Raw genomic sequence first — 17,417 nt, 5'->3', positions numbered from 1 at the left:
GACGAATAAGTTTTAACCAAGGATTGAAAAATCATCCCTTAATGAAAAATTAATACCTACAGTGACTTTTGACCTAACATATTTGCACAATTTAAATTCTCTATAGTGAAAATGTAGATACTTAATCTAAAATTGAGATCCGGATACGCTTACGTATGATTAGGTAGGTAAATAAATATAGACTACCGTAATAAGTTACCTACCACACAACCTAAATACATTTTAAATTATGAATGAATATCAAAAACACTGTTAATCGAAAAATGAATGAACAACGTAATATATTCAGAATAGCTTATATCATATTAGCGGTCGTTATGTAAACTCTTCAGTTTCAGCGCGGCGGAGAGCGGTGCGCTCGCGCATGTTCAGTAGAACTCTAAGCATAGTAATAAGTGATGTTATAAGGGATAATGTAAGTAAATTATGTATATTATAAATTATTTCAATATTACATAAACGAACGTGTCATAAAAATAGATAATGTTATTGAGACTCAAAAATTCTGCGCATCTGGATACTTCCAGACATACTTTTCAATAGGTCATTTCAAATGTAAAATTTTAGTATTTATGACACATTGGTACGAAGAGTAGGGTTTACATGTTGTAGAAAATCCATTTTTGTTCTCCCTAGGATATTCTGGATAAATTTTATCGTTAAGCTTTTTTTTTCGTTTGTGATCGACATTCCTACACTTGATGAGGAAGCCATTATCCGTATAGATACCTAAGCTTTTCCTTCACCATTAAGTTTTCTGATTCGAAACAAACGGTATCTAGTTTTCGTTGAGTTGTGATGAATAAACATTACTTACTTACCCTAAACATAACCATATCTAATTTTATAATTATTATGTTTGTTTATTTATTTATCGAGCAAGGCGTTTGGTTGCGGTCTGCAGACCAGCAATGAAAAATGATGTAAAAGCGGAAAATATATATATATTTTGGATAGGTATATAGGTATACAATATAGGTAGACAAATGTTTAATAAATTGCCAAACAAGTTAAAAAATTGTAAAAGTCTAATTATGTATTTAAAAAATTACTTAAAATTACACTGACTGTAATTTAGAATAGTACAGTAGAATTTATGCTTATTTTGTATAAATATTACATGATAACTAAAACTAGAGAAATAAGTTAATTTAATTTAAGATAGCATGTAACTCATTTTAAGTGAACAAATTGTTCTTATGAGTAATAAAGTCTTTAAACCTATATATGATTAATTTACATGGATATGCTAATATCCATACACACATTATATAACTACATGGTTCTATATTTATAAAACGCAGTCCAGATTCGCAAGTACTTCGAGTTTCATTACAAAAATAGACATCGAATACACTGGAAATTATTATGTTTACGTATAGCAATCATAAATCGTTTCTCAATATATTATTTAACTGAAGAGTATGTTTGTTTGAATGTGTAATCTCAATATTTGCTGGTTCGCATTGAAAATTTTTCTCTGGTATTGGATAATCAATTTTTTGAGGGCATTTTCGAGCTAAATTAATAAAGACCAATAGGACCTCAACAGCATCGAAGGCAATGCAATGAAAATGTTGCATAAGAATTAATTTTCAGAACAGAGGAAGTTTCGCTTTTTAAGTACTTAGTATTTCATTTTCTAGCTTTTTCGTCTATTCATAGTATGGGTACTTACATGTAAACATGTTATAGATTATAGGTAGGTAGGTACTACAGGAAAAAAGATTAATCTACTTAATCGAGTTCAAAATTACATAAAAAAAAATTGTATAAGATATGAAAGTCTAGCATTAACATTTGCTTTGTCTTTGGCAGGCTGCCACTGCTAAACTAGGAATACCAAATAGATCAAAATGCGTTAGGGATTACAGAGAAGTGAGAACTCTTATAGTCCGGGATACATCGCCCATTTTTGCAAGTGATTACTATCAAGCTAATTTTTCGTGAGTAGCTTTATTTTGATGAGATGCCCAATAATTTCATGTACGAAACTCTCGATTGTGGTAGCTTACAGAGGTAACAAGGATAAAAATTTTTGATTTGACGGTTCTCAAATATTTATTACGCAATTTGTAGGACAATATGTCTGTTGAATTATATAAGTATTAAATAAGTGAAAATAAAAAAATCAGCTGGTTAGTAATCATTTATGATGACTTCGTTATCGATACACATTGGAAAGGGGGACTCTTTGATCAAACCATAGATTTTGTAGGACAAATATTTTTTCGAATAATTTAGATAATTATCTTGAGATTGAACAAAAAAAAAAACACTCAGTTAGTAATTAATATTTGAGAACCATCAAATCAAAATATTTTATCCTTGTTTCCTCTGGTAGCTACCACAATCGAGAGTTTTGTACATGAAATTATTGGGCATCTCATCAAAATAAAGCTACTCACGAAAAATTAGCTTGATAGTAATCACTTGCAAAAATGGGCGATGTATCCCGGACTATTATAAGTAACCTACCTACCTAATATGTAGGTACATATTACAATGCAGCTAACAAAATCGGTATTTGTATGTTTTCGCTAGCATCAGCTAGCGAATATAAAATATGTAAAATATTGAATTAACCTTATTTTAAAAGAAAACGTTTTTTTTTTCAGAACCATGGGCCAAACTAAAGATTTGCCTTATGAGGTAAGCACAAATTACTTTTGATTTACCTGCCATCTAGTGTGTTTATTTGAGACTATTGATACTGTGTGAATGGTTCACTTTATGGAACATGAATAACACGTAGTTTATAAAATTTTTCATAGATGGCGCTTATTCAATTTTAAAGTGAAACTTTTATTACATCGTCTCAAACTGTTTTGTGTTCGGAACCGTTCGAACAGTTTCACTTTTACCGCGGTTTCATAAAACCACACAACATTTTTTTTAATATTTGGTTTAAAAACAAAGAAATTATTTAAACGAATTAGTTTTTATTGATATCCTTATAAATTTTATAATAATATCTAGGCCTAACTAGTATTATAAATGAGAAAGTTTGTGAGGATGGATGTATGTGTATGTTTGTTTGTTTCACGCAAATACTACTGAACCGATTACAATGAAATTTAGCAGACACAAGTAGGTCTTATCCCGGAAATCCCACGGGAACGGATACTATCCGGGGTTTTTTTTTAATTTACTAATATTTATTTTAAGAATATTTTCGTTTTTAGGTTAAATCATCTGAAGAATTAGGGCGATATCTCGTAGCATCTCGAGATTTGTCCCCTGGTGAGATTATCCTCACAGAATCTCCAATTGTTTTTGGACCCAAAGCGATGCCGGATCCAGAAGCTAAGATGCCTTGCGTTGGTTGTTACAAACCTATATTTACTGATGTTGGAGAGCGGTGTTCTAGGTAATATCATCAAATTATGTTAGATAAATTATAATTCAGTGTTTTCAATTTTATTAATTATACAGTGTGTCCGGACATGACATACCGATATTTGAAGGGGCTATTCACCAGGTATTTTTATCGACAATTCAACCCCTCTACAGTCCCCTACCTCACCCCCCTCAAAATGGCAAACCTATCAATTCGGATAGTGAATTTATGAAAATTGTAATAACTTCGAAAGTGAGTGTCACAAAATACTAAATTTGGTTTTATTTGAACAATAACAAGTTATTCTAGGGACCACTAAACAAATTTAATTGATAAGAGTGATGAAACATACTTTAAAAAATTCGAAAACCATTTTGAGGGGGGTGAGGTAGGGGACTGTAGTCTGTAGAGGGGTTGAATTGTGGATAAAAATACCTGGAGAATAGCCCCTTCAAATATCGGTATGTCATGTCCGGACACACTTTAAAGTACCTAACTAGCCTTTCGTGAACTTTGAACAATACACAACTAAAATAAAACTATACATCTGTTTTCCTACCATTGTATAAGTAATTAAATAGGTATCTGTATACCATAAACTATTATGTATTTGGACTTCTCTAAAAATGTAGAATATTAAATCGTAAGAATAACTTTTTTAGGTACATTGTTTTCAATTACATTTTAAGCCGGACCTACATTCATCTATATAATATTTAAAAATGAAACCCGTTTCGCGTTGTCACGGCATCACGTGTGAACGGCTGAACCGATTTCGATAACTCTTTTTTATTATATTCCTTGAACTACGAGGATGGTTCTTATGTAGAGAAAACGTAAAATATATGTACCACGGGTGAAGCCGGGGCGGACCGCTTGTTAATTATAAAAAGGTTATTTAAAATAACCAATTAATATAAGAAATCAACGAATAAAAAAAAACATTTATTTATTTTCCAGTTGCGGCTGGCCAGTATGTTCTGGTAACTGTCCAGGTCTAACAGACCCTCGGCATCACGGCCTCGAGTGTCAAGTGTTGAGAGCAAGACCTGAATGCGTACTCGACAATATGGCTGATTATTATAGGTGATGATTTTTAAACGTATTCAATCAAAGAAAAAAATTGTCGATAGGGATGCGATGCGGGCTAAGATGGAACGCACTTCCTTAGTACCCGTTCACTCTAAAAGTAACTCTACGTTATATTGTGCAATGTCTATGTCTATGCCTATGTGTGTGTCTGTATCTGTGTCAGTGTCAGTGTCAGTGTAAGTGTCAGTGTCTATGTCTGTGTCTGTGTCTGTGTCTGTGTCTGTGTCTGTGTCTGTGTCTGTGTCTGTGTTTTATTTATAATATCCTTTACAGGCACGACGCCCTCCTACCACTACGCTGTGTCCTGATGCAGAAGACTGATCCCCAAAGATGGCGACAGGTGCTCGACCAGCAATCTCACATGGAGAGCAGATTACCAGGCTCGGAGGCATATGAGTATGTGTTTTTTGTAGCTGTAGATATAACTGGGGTTACCATGCTAAAGCAGTATTGATTCCAGTTTGTGAAAATGACAAAGCTATAAGGTTTTCTATCGCCATCACTTTCAGACACTAGTATTAATACTGCTTTAAAACCTCATGGTATCCCTCCAGTATAGAAGCTGCTTTCTAATAGAATTTTGGGCTTTCCTGCAGCTACTACATATACAAATTTATATGGCCTATATCCTGATGTTTCCGCACAACAAGAAGCCTGTTTCTTACTAGGTAACAGATTTTATTCGAATATATTCAAAACATTAACTTATAAACATTTTCTCATGTATTATGTACATAGTTGCTACCTTGAGCAAAAATTTTCCGTTTCAAAATTGCGAACACTCAATTCATCATTGAGCGACTTATTGAATTTTATATAATTTTATTATCAATTTACTGTCGAGAAGGTAATGGAAAACAAGGCTTTATAAGAAGAAAATACCTAGTAGAATAAGAAAAGTACCTTTAAAATATAGCCTTCGATAACCAGACTATCGATTTTTAGTAGATTTATTTTAATTGATTTGGAAACATTCCCTTGTTTACATAGGTACTGAGTCTATTATTTTCCTCAAATATACTTACTGTACCTTTCAAGTCCTTATCTATAACTACGATAAAACCTAGTCAGCCGAAATAAATTTCATCAAGGCCGGTTCATTGCTCGAAGTCGTAAAAAGGAAATAAACTAACGCATTGTGACTCACTATTAACTCACTTTATCTATGATATTGACCGATTTTTATATTTTGATGATGAATGACGACACTGACTGTAGATACTTTTAAACGCTTCAAACTAAATGAAGCGATGCGATGGTTATTTACAAACACATTCCTCGCTAAACATCCTCGCACATTATTGACGGAAAAGCACCGGTATGTAGCTATTGCACTACATACACATTTAATAAAATACTTATTATTTTATTTTACAGGGAAGCGAATGAATTCATCGTCGAGTATCTCATCAACAATTTCATCGATAAACTCGATGGCGGCGTTAAAGCAAAATATATTCCAGAAATTTCCAAAGAACTGTTACACAGAATGTGTGGAATTATCGATACAAACGCGCTCGAAATACGGCTGCCTGAAGGAAGTGAACTTAATGGATTGTACGCTCAGACAAGTATAATGGAACACAGTTGCATACCAAACACAAAACATACTTTTGCCGTAGATACCAAAGATAAAAACAATCTTTATAATATATCAGTAAAAGTCGTCGTTCCTATATTAAGAGGAGAACATATAGCAACTATGTACAGTCATGCATTGTGGGGAACGCAAGCAAGACGACAACATTTACGAGATACCAAATATTTTTCATGTAAATGTCCGCGATGTAGTGATCCTACTGAACTCGGTACTTATTTAAGCGCTATGAAATGTATGGGCGATGGTAAAGAGATGTGTGATGGAATTCATTTACCAGAAGACCCGTTAGATGACGAAACAGAATGGGCCTGTAGTAAATGCAAGGTGAAGTTAGGCAATTCACAAATTAACGGTTTAATTTCTCAAATGGGAGAAGACGTGGATAATGCTCTTATGATGGGCGGGTCTGTGCCGATGTTAGAAAATATATTGTGTAGGTTATCAACGTTCTTACATCCGAACCATTATCATCTGTATTCTATTAAACATTCACTCGTTCAATTGTACGGAAGACAGCCCAGTTACGTGACGGAAGATATACTGGATAAAAAGATTAAAATGTGTAAGGATCTTATTTTTATAACCAAAACATTGGACCCAGGTAACGCTAGACTTAGCTTATATAGTGCAGTTTTACATCATGAGCTCCATTCAGCGTTAGTTCTTAAATCTAAAAAAGTTAAAAGTGATGGAAAGCAAAAAACAGTTGATGAAATTAAACAATTATTAGTAGACGCTAAAGATTCGATAAACATAGCATTAGGCTCACTAAAAGATGATATTGAAGAAGCATCAGGTAAAAAACTAATTGACGTTATTGCTAAAAGCAAAAGCGACTTCGAAAGGTTTTGCAAAGAAAAGAACATAGATTTGTTGTAACATTTATTCATCGAACAAAAACATAGAATAACATTAAGAATAAATAACACTAAAGACTAGTATCACAGTTATATTTGTTTTGATGGTAACTAAAAGCTCAGATGACTATTGTTGACTGTAATTTTAAAGAGTAAAATCTTAAAAAACTTAACTAGACTAGACGCTTAAACTAATGCTAGCTCCTAGAGAACTTAAAGAAAGATTTTAAAGATCTAGTAGAATCATCGGCTACGCTTGCTTGGATCCATTCTGTGTATCTAGATATCCTAGTGTAGATGCCAGGCATTCTGACTCTAGCACACCCACTGCCAGTCGAGACTACTCCAATGACCATGGTTCTGCCGCTGTCGCTCTTCATCATGAGGGGACCACCACTGTCAGCCTGTAATTGTGATAAGACGCATTTAGTACCATGAAGTCTTGTGTTTTTAGGTTAATATTTTAATGTCTGTGCTTGTAATTGAAATAAATATTAAGATTGTATTGAAATTGTGTTTCCATTGACCACCATTTAGTCTTAGTGCGCTTTAAGTAATTATAGAACTTATTTAATAACAAAATTGTTAAAAACTCGCATTACGTTGTTTAACTTCACGTCACTTATTAATTATGTAGATTACAGAATGAAAACTTAAATTTCCATATAGCTATGAATTAATTAAGTATACAAATTCCATTATTAGAAGATATTCATTAAGAGATTGAGCAAAGCTGTTATTGGCAACTGTGTTCTGCATTATGACTTTATCTTTGTATGAAAATATAATAAATATTTACCCAACAAGAGTCCCGTCCCCCTTGCTCGTGACCAGCGCACATTTGCGTACCGATGATGGTGACCTTACTGCCTTGGGACTTGTACCAACTGTTGCAGTCGTCGTTGTCAACAACTATCACGTCAGTCTTTTGGAGGATGTTGGGTCTTTCACCTGTTGACACAGAGAAAATATTATAAATTATGATGATGTTGATGCATGATTGATAATAATGCCTATGATATCAAATGCTGCAAATATGAAGGGATATGCATGTGCAGTTTAAATGTAACCGTTTCCTTTAAATTAAACTGGTATAAATTATTATATTTAAGTACAAATTTATTTGACTATCAGTTATTGTTTTAGTTTTCAAATATTCTTATTGCTCGTGATCCGAAACTATGGTATGGTAATTAGGCTATGTGGCAGACAACAAATAGGGTAAAATATTATGTAACATTTACGTACCGATTCCCCTATCTTCATTGGTAAATCCCCATCCAGCCACTGTAGCTAACTTCCCACTAAAATCTGGAGCCAATGGTTGAGGTAGACAAGCTGGTCGCAGGAGATTACTCCAGACCAGTTGACGAATAGTTTTCAGTAGAGCAACGTCATTGGTCTTTTTCTTACATCTGGAAATAATAAGTTTCTATTGTAGGCGGTTAGTTCTGAGGCTACAGTTACGTGTGTCAAAGATTATTTCCTTTGAAATTATTTTAAATATTCGTTAACTTCAGCTTTATTATGAAATCTGAATGTTCATATTGATTTAATTTCAAAGGAATAACTTTCCTTAGTCTTTTGTTTATGGTTCATTTGTATGTGGTGTAAAGAGAAATTTAAATTCTTAAAATCTCTTTTTGTGTACAATACTTACCTGTATTCAGGATGTGGAATAATTTTTGATAATGCTTCGTTTCGTTCTGACGTGGATATATCAGTGTAACCCACTACAGCAGATAGTTGTTTCGCCTTGTAGAATTCATCGAACACACTGTAATATGTTTTAAACGGCTTAGTACTTAATACAATACATTTACAAGTTATTCTAGGTATTGGCATGATGATCTGGATCAATATAGTGTTTCTTGAAATAAATTACACAGTCAAAAGAGTAACTGGTTTAAGAAAGTTTATTTCGCTATGCATATTATACAAAATTCCTCGAATACAAAGCGAGACAAAATTGTAATGCATTGTATAGCTTCAGAATCGAATGAAATTGTGTTAGCTGCTAAATTACCCCAATACTGCTATATAGTCCCAAAATTGGCACAAACATCAGCCTCACATTGGTCAATCCCACCTTTGGAAACTAGTATTGGCCAGGACCACGTGTAGTGACAGATTATGTGATAATCCTGCACAAACCTTAGTGATAATATATTAGTTTAATTACTATACTAAACAATATAGACAGATAAGAACAGATAAGAATTGTAAGTACCAAAGGACTGATGATTTTCCTGTTCCAACATCAGTTCTCACTACTATTACACAACCTAATTATATCTAAATAATAACAATGATTAAGCACACTTGAAATAAAAAACAAAAAGCAGCAGAATCCGTATCTAACTACAACAATTGCTATAGACAAACCTTCACTCTATCTATTAAAAAAGCGCATCAAAATCCGTTGCGTGATTCAAAAATTTAAGCATAATCTAATATTCTAATATTATATTATAAAGGCGAAAGTTTGTAAGGATGTATGGATGTATGGATGTTTGTTACTCTTACACGTAAAAACTACTGAACCGATTACAATGAAATTTAACACACATACAACAACTTGGATTAACACATAGGATAGGTTTTATCCCGGAAATCCCACGGGAACGGAAACTACGCGGGTTTTCCTTTGAAAACGCGGGCGAAGCCGCGGGCGGAAATCTAGTTATTATTATAGAATATTATATATATATCTAGTTAAAAACAACGGAAAGCTACTTTGTTTTATACTAATGAAGTGATAGTATGGACGATATTTACTACCATTTAGTCACTTACGTAAGAGCATTGATCCAAAAGCTCACCTGCACACACAATGTCCAGCTGTCAACAGCCACCTGTCACTTATGACAGTGGCTCCACACTGGTGAGTTCCCTGTCTCCAAATACTGGCCGCCCAGGGAAACTCCGCGGGAAGGCTGTTTGTACCACCCACTATTCGAGCGTTACGGAACGTTTGGGCACCGCATTCTGTGTCCGCCACTGTGGAAAATGTTTTTCTATTAGGGTAGGTCGGGTTCACTTAGAATTAAGGTTATGTTGGAAAGTTTTGTCACCCTCCCGCATAACTGTTCCTCCCTAACGTTTGAAAGTAGCTGGATTCTTTTGACTTATTCTGATCATGAGATAAATATTTTTTACAAAAAAACGTTAGTAGTGGGTCATCGTCTGGTCATACATAAGTCCTAAGTATATAATATTACTTTACGATTAACACTTTCTGAACTTCATAAACTTTTTAAAAAAGCAGCTGATAACAAATGAAGGATGTTTTCAATAAAGAATGGACTATTTTTAAAGCATTTCATATCTGTAAAGGGCTGAAAATGAGCCAAATTAAAATCTTTTTTTTACCACATTGTAAATTCGGATCACAGCTAATATAGTTAAATGATATAATATTATGTAGAGCCTTTATCATTGTTCACCTACGTCTTTTTTAATTTAGTTACAGTAGCATTTCTCACGTCTCACACTGCTTTTTATAATTAAACTAGCTTTCCGCCCGCGGATTCGCCCGCTTTGTCTAAAATCTAATAAATTATATACTAAAACCTTCCTCTTGAATCACTCTATCTATTACAAAAAACCGCATCAAAATCCGTTGCGTAGTTTTAAAGATTTAAGCATACATAGGGATATAGGGACAGAAAAAGCGATTTTGTTTTATACTATGTAGTGATGATGATACATTGTAATGATTAATAAGCCACGTGTAAGATAATTATTATAGAATCCTTTGATTACACTCTCTATTATATATTGAATTTTTAAACGAGATGTAACGATACAACACGATAAAGTTAATTGTTGTAAGTGTGTGTCCATCTTCCTGTATTTTAGGGTTCCGTAGAACACTGACCAACCGTTAAATTATTATAATCACGGATAATTTAGAAAATCTATCGATAAGAGATAATAATATCGTAGGGAAATTAGAAATAACATAATTACGTAAATTAAAAGTAACATTCAATATAAAGTAGTGTGTTGTTTATTCAAAGACGTAATTATTTAGCCACTTTATATGGATTAATACCCATTACCTTTTTAAATTATAGCATTCTTCCTATTACTATAATCGATATAATATACGATGTTTTATTGCAAATATTGAAATGGAATAATCCATCTTTTAAGTTAACTTCATACACATTAACTACCAAAAATAAAAATGCAAGGAAATATAAAAGAGCTTATTTTTACGAAATATTCAAAAATTAGATCATATTTTACTTAGTAAGACAGGAAGCCCACAGTACACTGGCCCATAATTCCTCTGAATTTTTTACCTAATTTTCATACAAAACTAGCACTTACGGTTCACGTAGCACAATCCAAAATCGAGTACACACAAAAAGCACAACACAAAAACACGACCCATTTTCACTAGTGTTTCCTTAAGCCTGACTCGCACAGATCCTCAGAGAGTACTTATATTTCCCTAACCAGGTCTAGGATGCAGCTGAGGTAGTACTGCACACTTCGAGTCACATACGGAATATATTTAAAGGAATCTATGATTTGTATGATCCTCGCTGCTTGAAGGCCTACCCCTATAATGGAGTAGTGATGCGCGATGTCGATAAATTGATGCATCAACGATTTCGAAGTAACGCTCTACAATCTTATACAAGGATATTTGTTCCTTAATCCTTTATGTGTATAGGATAGAATTCAAATCATAATATTAAGTATATGATCTTTATCAATAACTGAAACCGTTTTTAATATCTTCCGTTTTCTAATAATTTAAGCACCTTTCTAATAAAATATATTATGTTTGATGGATTATAATTATTAAGTTACGTAATTGCTATATATTGAGACACATTTAAACCAATACAATTTTTTGACGTGACAACGTCTTATAATTCGAAAGCGCCGTCTGCACGCACGAAAAAACATGACTCCTGCGATGTTACCTCGCTCTGAGGCGTTCCATGTAAGGCTTGAAGTGCAAGCGAGAGCGCGGAACGAGCGACAAAGAAGCACAATCGGACGTTGTCACGTTCAACTATCGTCAGTAAACCGACTTTACAGACAACCAATTTTTTTCCAACACCCAAATCCTTAAGGATGTCAGGTAGAGATTATAAAATTTAGATTTATAAATTCCAAACACATCCTCAATTCCCTCTCATAAATTATATTCATGCAATAATTAAATGTACACAATTAACCTTTCACTATTCACGACAAATCTATTCCTATTTATCGACATTTAAAATCAACATTACATTTCTATTTATCGATAAGTGTACCGTGTAACAACATCACTAGCACAAATTCACTGTCAGGTTCGCCGCAACCTCGCCTGATAAGCTGATAACCGTCACGGAACCACTCATCACTACATAGTATAAAACAAAGTCGCTTTCCCTGTCCCTATGTCCCTATGTCCCTTTGTACGCTTAAATCTTTGAAACTACGCAACGGATTTTGATGCGGTTTTTTTTAATAGATAGAGTGATTCAAGAGGAAGGTTTATATGTATAATAAGATCCATTAAGTAGTGGAGAAGTACTGTTATTTTTGAGGTTTCTAATGTGATGTCGTAAAAAATTACATTTATTCCGCTTACATTGCAAACGCAGGCTGAACCCTACGAGTTTTATCAAAATAATGTACTAAGTATTATACACATTGAAAAGGTCTACAGAAAAGTCCGCGATGGTATATGTTTATCTCTTATGGATAACCCACAATAACTTTTTTTTGTCATTTACTTTTTACGACAAATAATGGCTAATTTTCGAAGCGATTTTAACCAATACAGCATTAATCATTGTTCATTTAATATAGATCTATATGGCCCTTTACACCGCATGATTTAAGTGAATATTTTCGAAGATATTACAGATTTAAAAATTGCGGGACGTAGCGTTTGCGGCCGCCCGGCTATGTATTTTATACCCGTGCGAATTGCGATGCCGGAGCGGGCCGCTATATTTTTATACCTATACAACGTTCACAATTTTTCTGTAGTGTATTTAGTATCAGCATTGCACCCGTGCGAAGCCGGGGCGGGTCGCTAGTTAGCGATAAATGACAATACATTATCGAAATATTTCTATACAATGTCAAATTCTATGGCAATAGGATGAGTATACGTTTAGATGTTTATGTACCATTGATAAATACAGGATTCATTTATCTTAGACTTATCTCATTGTAGAATTAAAATATAATTTTATGCTAGCTATTTTTACTTACCTGTCTATTTAAACTGACTTCAGACAAGGAGGGCGTTCTCAATTCGGCCGGTATATTTTTTCCTACTACAATAGGAAATATTTGTAGAAATTGAAAATGTACCTAACATTAAAAATAGGAAATGGTATGTAACTAATCTATCAAAAACTATTTTACTATGTGGTTATTATTTTATTATTTATTTTATTTTACTCTTTAATACAACTAAAAAGACTTTGATACTAAAATATACAAAAATAAAACCAAGGAGCAGTTTAGTGGTTCTAAGGTTAGCGTCAATACTACACAAAATATAAATGAATAAGGTTATAAAAGTGATAAATATCAAGAAGTACGGTTTATTGTACAATGCATTTAATTGCATTAATTATGCCTACGTTATGAGCGTGGAAATAGCTAACCTCTAACAATTGTGTAATAATAATAACCAGGTAAAAATATTGTACTGTATGTTTAACAATATAACAATTATAAAATAAGTAAAACAATACAAGAAAAGATATTAATCTCTAGCATTAGCAGTTTAATGGATCCGTGAATATGTTCGTTTTGTTTTGTTAATATTAAAATCAGTTTTAGCCTCGGAGATCATTGTATTTTTGACGGTCTAATAACAGAATGGAATAAGAAACAATTTAGCACAGTATTAGTAAATTCTCTACGTATAATTAAAATATATACCGTGAAGGTTAGCCTATTTCTGTATTTCATTTTATAACTGGCATATATGACAGAAAAAGTCAGTCCACTTTTTTCCATAAAAGATAGTCACCTTACTACACTTCCACTACTCTTTAGTCGGCCAAGTGCAAACCTAAGTGGAGCAGGTGCATCTTGGCCTACTTAACTGATTTGTTAGATAATAATAAATATCATCCAAGGGTATACTCTTATGGACTAAGTAATACTAAAAATTGGAAAAAATGTCTAGGTCAAACATATTTTGGAATCGATATGAAGGTTTTTTAAACTGTATATTGTTGTTTATAAAATATGTGTACTAATTTTTAGGTTAACACGTTCGCGGACAGTAACGACCACAGGCGTCTAGACAGCTAAAAGTGATACGACAGTACGTCTGTCGACGTATCAGTTTTTACTTGCATAAAATCAGTACGCCAAACGACGAGCGATTTTTCATACTATCATAAAGAACGGCATGTTGTACTGTCATCACAGGTATAATTACGACTTTTGTACTGTCACTGCATTATTTACAAAAATTCGTCAAAGGAAGGTACTTCCACGCATACATTCATATTTTTTTACCCCTCTCCCCGCGCACACTACGCCCGTGGGCGTCATGTTTGCATACGGTTAGTCGAGTACTGCGCCGCTGCGGTGATCCCGCGTGCCGCGTATGAATTGTTGTTTAGAAAGTGAGTATTTTGTTTCCAACGTAATTTAATTGTTTTACTCATACTGGATGTACTAATTCAAGTCTAGTTGCTTATGTAAACAACATATTTATGTTGCTATTGTTTGTTGTGAACACGATTTTGTTGAACTAAATTTGTAACGAATATTTTTGCAAATGGCGTCTCGAGACTCGTTCGAAAAAGAACAAAAACGTCTTCAAGACCTGTTTGATGCAGCGTCTACCCCTGAATCGAGTCCATACCCATTTGCTGATGATGGTGACTATGAATCTGACGCTGAGTATTTACGACGTTTACGCCTATATCCGTTCTGTCATATCATATGGTTTTTTAACCATGTGTTGTAACACTACGCCCCTGGGCAATGTATGAAAAAAAGTAGTGTCTCAGTAGCTGCAACCTGTAAACCAGTACTGTCCGCGAACGTGTTAATATTTTATAGGAAATTGTTTTTGAATAAATAAAGGTTCATTTCAGCAATACTGAAATTATTTTGAAAAGATTTCCAGTTAAGCTGTGCTTTCAGTACGGTTTAGAGATCCTTACAACAGAGGTTTTAAATTCAATGTTTTGATATTATTTGGCCAGATTAAACACCTCTACCAAACACGTTTAACCTATTATTTTCAGGATCAAGTAGATTAAACAAAAAAATCTCTTTAGATTCATACAGACAAAAATAGACCGTACTAAACCTAAATCTAACATACACTGATAAAAATCGTCCTTCCGATAAGTTCGGTACACGGAAATAGAACGCGGAAAGAGTTTGGTATGGTGGTGACGACAGAGGTCGTGTGGAGGTCATCGTCTACTTGCCAGTCTGGTAGCGCCCGCATGGAGAGACCACGCCCATGTTGGTAAGGAAGGGCAATGGAAACGATTATTGGAATTTTAATGATTAGTTTAATAATAAAGAATAGTGAAAGACGCAGGTTCGAACCCCGGTTCAGTATCTAATTTTTTTGTAGTAATTTTTTTTTTTCAAATTATATTTTTTCAATAAAATGATTTTAAATTAAATGATAATAGAAAATATTCATTCTGTCTAATGGCAATGGATTTTTTTTAAATAAATCGAGTAGTTTTTGAAAAATTTTCATAAAAAATAATAGATTAGTCTGTCGCCGACTTAATGAATGGTCCAGGGTGAACACAAAAAATAAAACTTGTCACTTGAAAACAATAATTATGGTGGTGAAAGGCTTTTTTTTAATATTGAGTAGTGTATGTAATTATGACGCGAATGAATGTGACTTTGTGCACATGTGCGTATTTAAGCTGTAGTTTAGCTGAATTAAAAAATAAAGTTCTTTGTAGAAAGCATATCGTCATTAGGTATTTACATAGATGCAGCCATAACCTACCACAATAATTAGAGATGTGACGATGTCCTCGTAACTCGATACAAATATTACCATCTTTCATTTTCATTTCCTATTGACCTTTCTGAATGCTAATAAACAAGGGACTTTAACTATAGGAATACTAAACTTGACTACTTGAATTCTTGACTAGTATTGCTGAAAAACAGCGGTGAAAGCACTGGCCTTTTAGTCATTGCTTCCACCATATGCTGAGTCCATAGCCTTTTCGTAGTAAACTGCTATTTTTCTTGTGTATTTTTTTTTTGTTTATGTGTTTGATTTTTACGGCGAATAAATTCTTATTCTATTCTATTCTATTTACGAGAGATTTTGTCATTTTTAAATTCAATTTAAATGGGAAATATAATTTAAATTTCAAAAACGGGAACGAGTGAAAAACACCATTCATTATCTACATTAATATTTCTAGCTATCCATACTAATATTATAAATGCGAAAGTAACTCTGTCTGTCTGTCTGTTAATCAATCACGCCTAAACTACTGAACCAATTTGCATGAAATTTGGTATGGAGATATTTTGATACCCGAGAAAGGACATAGGCTACCTTTTATTGCGAAATATCTACCACGGGCGAAGCCGGGGCGGTCCTCTAGTAGGTAATAAACGTGCATATATTTTAAGATCCTAAAATATACTAAACATGTTTAATTTCAATATGAGTGATATAATAATGTAGATAATTAATCATGTCAATTGCGATATCTCCAGCCCTTAAGTAATGTAATAGTATTCATTCGAAATTGGTTTATATTTCATAATCAGTTTTGATTGAAAACCATTTAATGATAACTTAAGAGGATTTTGATTTCGTCATATAAATCAAATTCTGTTTTGCAGCTGAAAATAGATTCAGGAAGTGTTTGTATTTGAAGATAGTATGAATTGATATATGATGATGAATGTACTTAAATTTTTAATGGTAATTAAATTGATACTTATGTCTATTAAATCTTTAATAGGTATTTATAATTGACTCTCCCCTTATTATTAACTGCTGAAAAAATTTTATAGTAGAATCATTTTTTTTGGGATTTTAGGTTTTTTATGTTATGAATATTGAAGCTGGTGAAATGGGGGACGGAAATGCTTATTTCTCTGTAGATCGTATCTGACTCAGATTTTATAGTTATAAAGCAAATAACAGCTGTATCTACCTTTATAAATTTTATTAGCTTTAAAAAATAACTTATAATGTAATATGTATGTGTACAATAAACTAGGTATAGGTACTCAACTATAATAATGGGGGAGGAAAAATGGACGAATAAGAACAAACTTTAACACTAACCACCAACATTATCTGCTGCACGACTCATAATGCGAAACATTAGAGAGTGCTCTACAATCTAAAAATAGTTTGGAAAATCCAAAAGTGCACGCCTCATAATTTTTTTTTAATAATTATTTATTAATTTTTATTTTTGTTTATTTAATAACAATTAAACCACATCGAATCAGACCCTGAAAAATGAAAGGGTTCTTCTATTCCTGAGCATACTCAAGCGTAAGAGAAAAAAAAAGACTC

At 33.2% G+C, this 17,417-nt stretch overlaps 2 protein-coding genes and 1 long non-coding RNA gene across 4 annotated transcripts in view; 1 reads left to right on the top strand and 2 right to left on the bottom strand.

Annotated features, from left to right (window-relative positions):
* The window catches only part of LOC149480885 (uncharacterized), a 462,413-nt gene that overhangs the window by 303,099 nt on the left and 141,897 nt on the right, over window positions 1-17,417 (bottom strand). The window lies entirely within an intron of this gene.
* SmydA-5 (SET and MYND domain containing, arthropod-specific, member 5) lies at window positions 340-6,964 on the top strand. Of its 2 annotated transcripts, XM_089705750.1 has the most exons (6): window positions 340-415; window positions 2,619-2,652; window positions 3,186-3,370; window positions 4,301-4,426; window positions 4,706-4,828; window positions 5,810-6,964. In XM_089705750.1, the coding sequence occupies exons 2-6, from the start codon at window positions 2,623-2,625 to the stop codon at window positions 6,909-6,911; spliced, it is 1,566 nt and encodes a 521-aa protein (XP_089561876.1). In that variant the 5' UTR covers window positions 340-415; window positions 2,619-2,622; the 3' UTR covers window positions 6,912-6,964. The 2 variants fall into 2 exon arrangements, with proteins under 2 accessions (XP_089561876.1, XP_089561877.1); XM_089705751.1 differs by lacking the exons at window positions 340-415; window positions 3,186-3,370 and having other exon boundaries at window positions 2,633-2,652.
* On the bottom strand, window positions 7,087-11,382 carry LOC149480888 (trypsin-1-like). The gene is made up of 6 exons (XM_089705762.1): window positions 11,228-11,382; window positions 9,712-9,889; window positions 8,550-8,666; window positions 8,138-8,304; window positions 7,689-7,840; window positions 7,087-7,293 (listed from the first exon to the last, which is right to left on the bottom strand). Exons 1-6 carry the CDS (start codon window positions 11,289-11,291, stop codon window positions 7,087-7,089), a joined length of 885 nt encoding a protein of 294 aa, XP_089561888.1. The 5' UTR covers window positions 11,292-11,382.

Source organism: Colias philodice, chromosome 17 (genome assembly GCF_061535455.1).
Source record: "Colias philodice isolate Cphi_HAF_F1 chromosome 17, ilColPhil1 Martin Lab GWU primary, whole genome shotgun sequence".
Classification (NCBI taxonomy): domain Eukaryota; kingdom Metazoa; phylum Arthropoda; class Insecta; order Lepidoptera; family Pieridae; genus Colias; species Colias philodice.
Note: the sequence above shows the minus strand (reverse complement) of the source record. Positions and strands in the feature narration are given on the sequence as shown.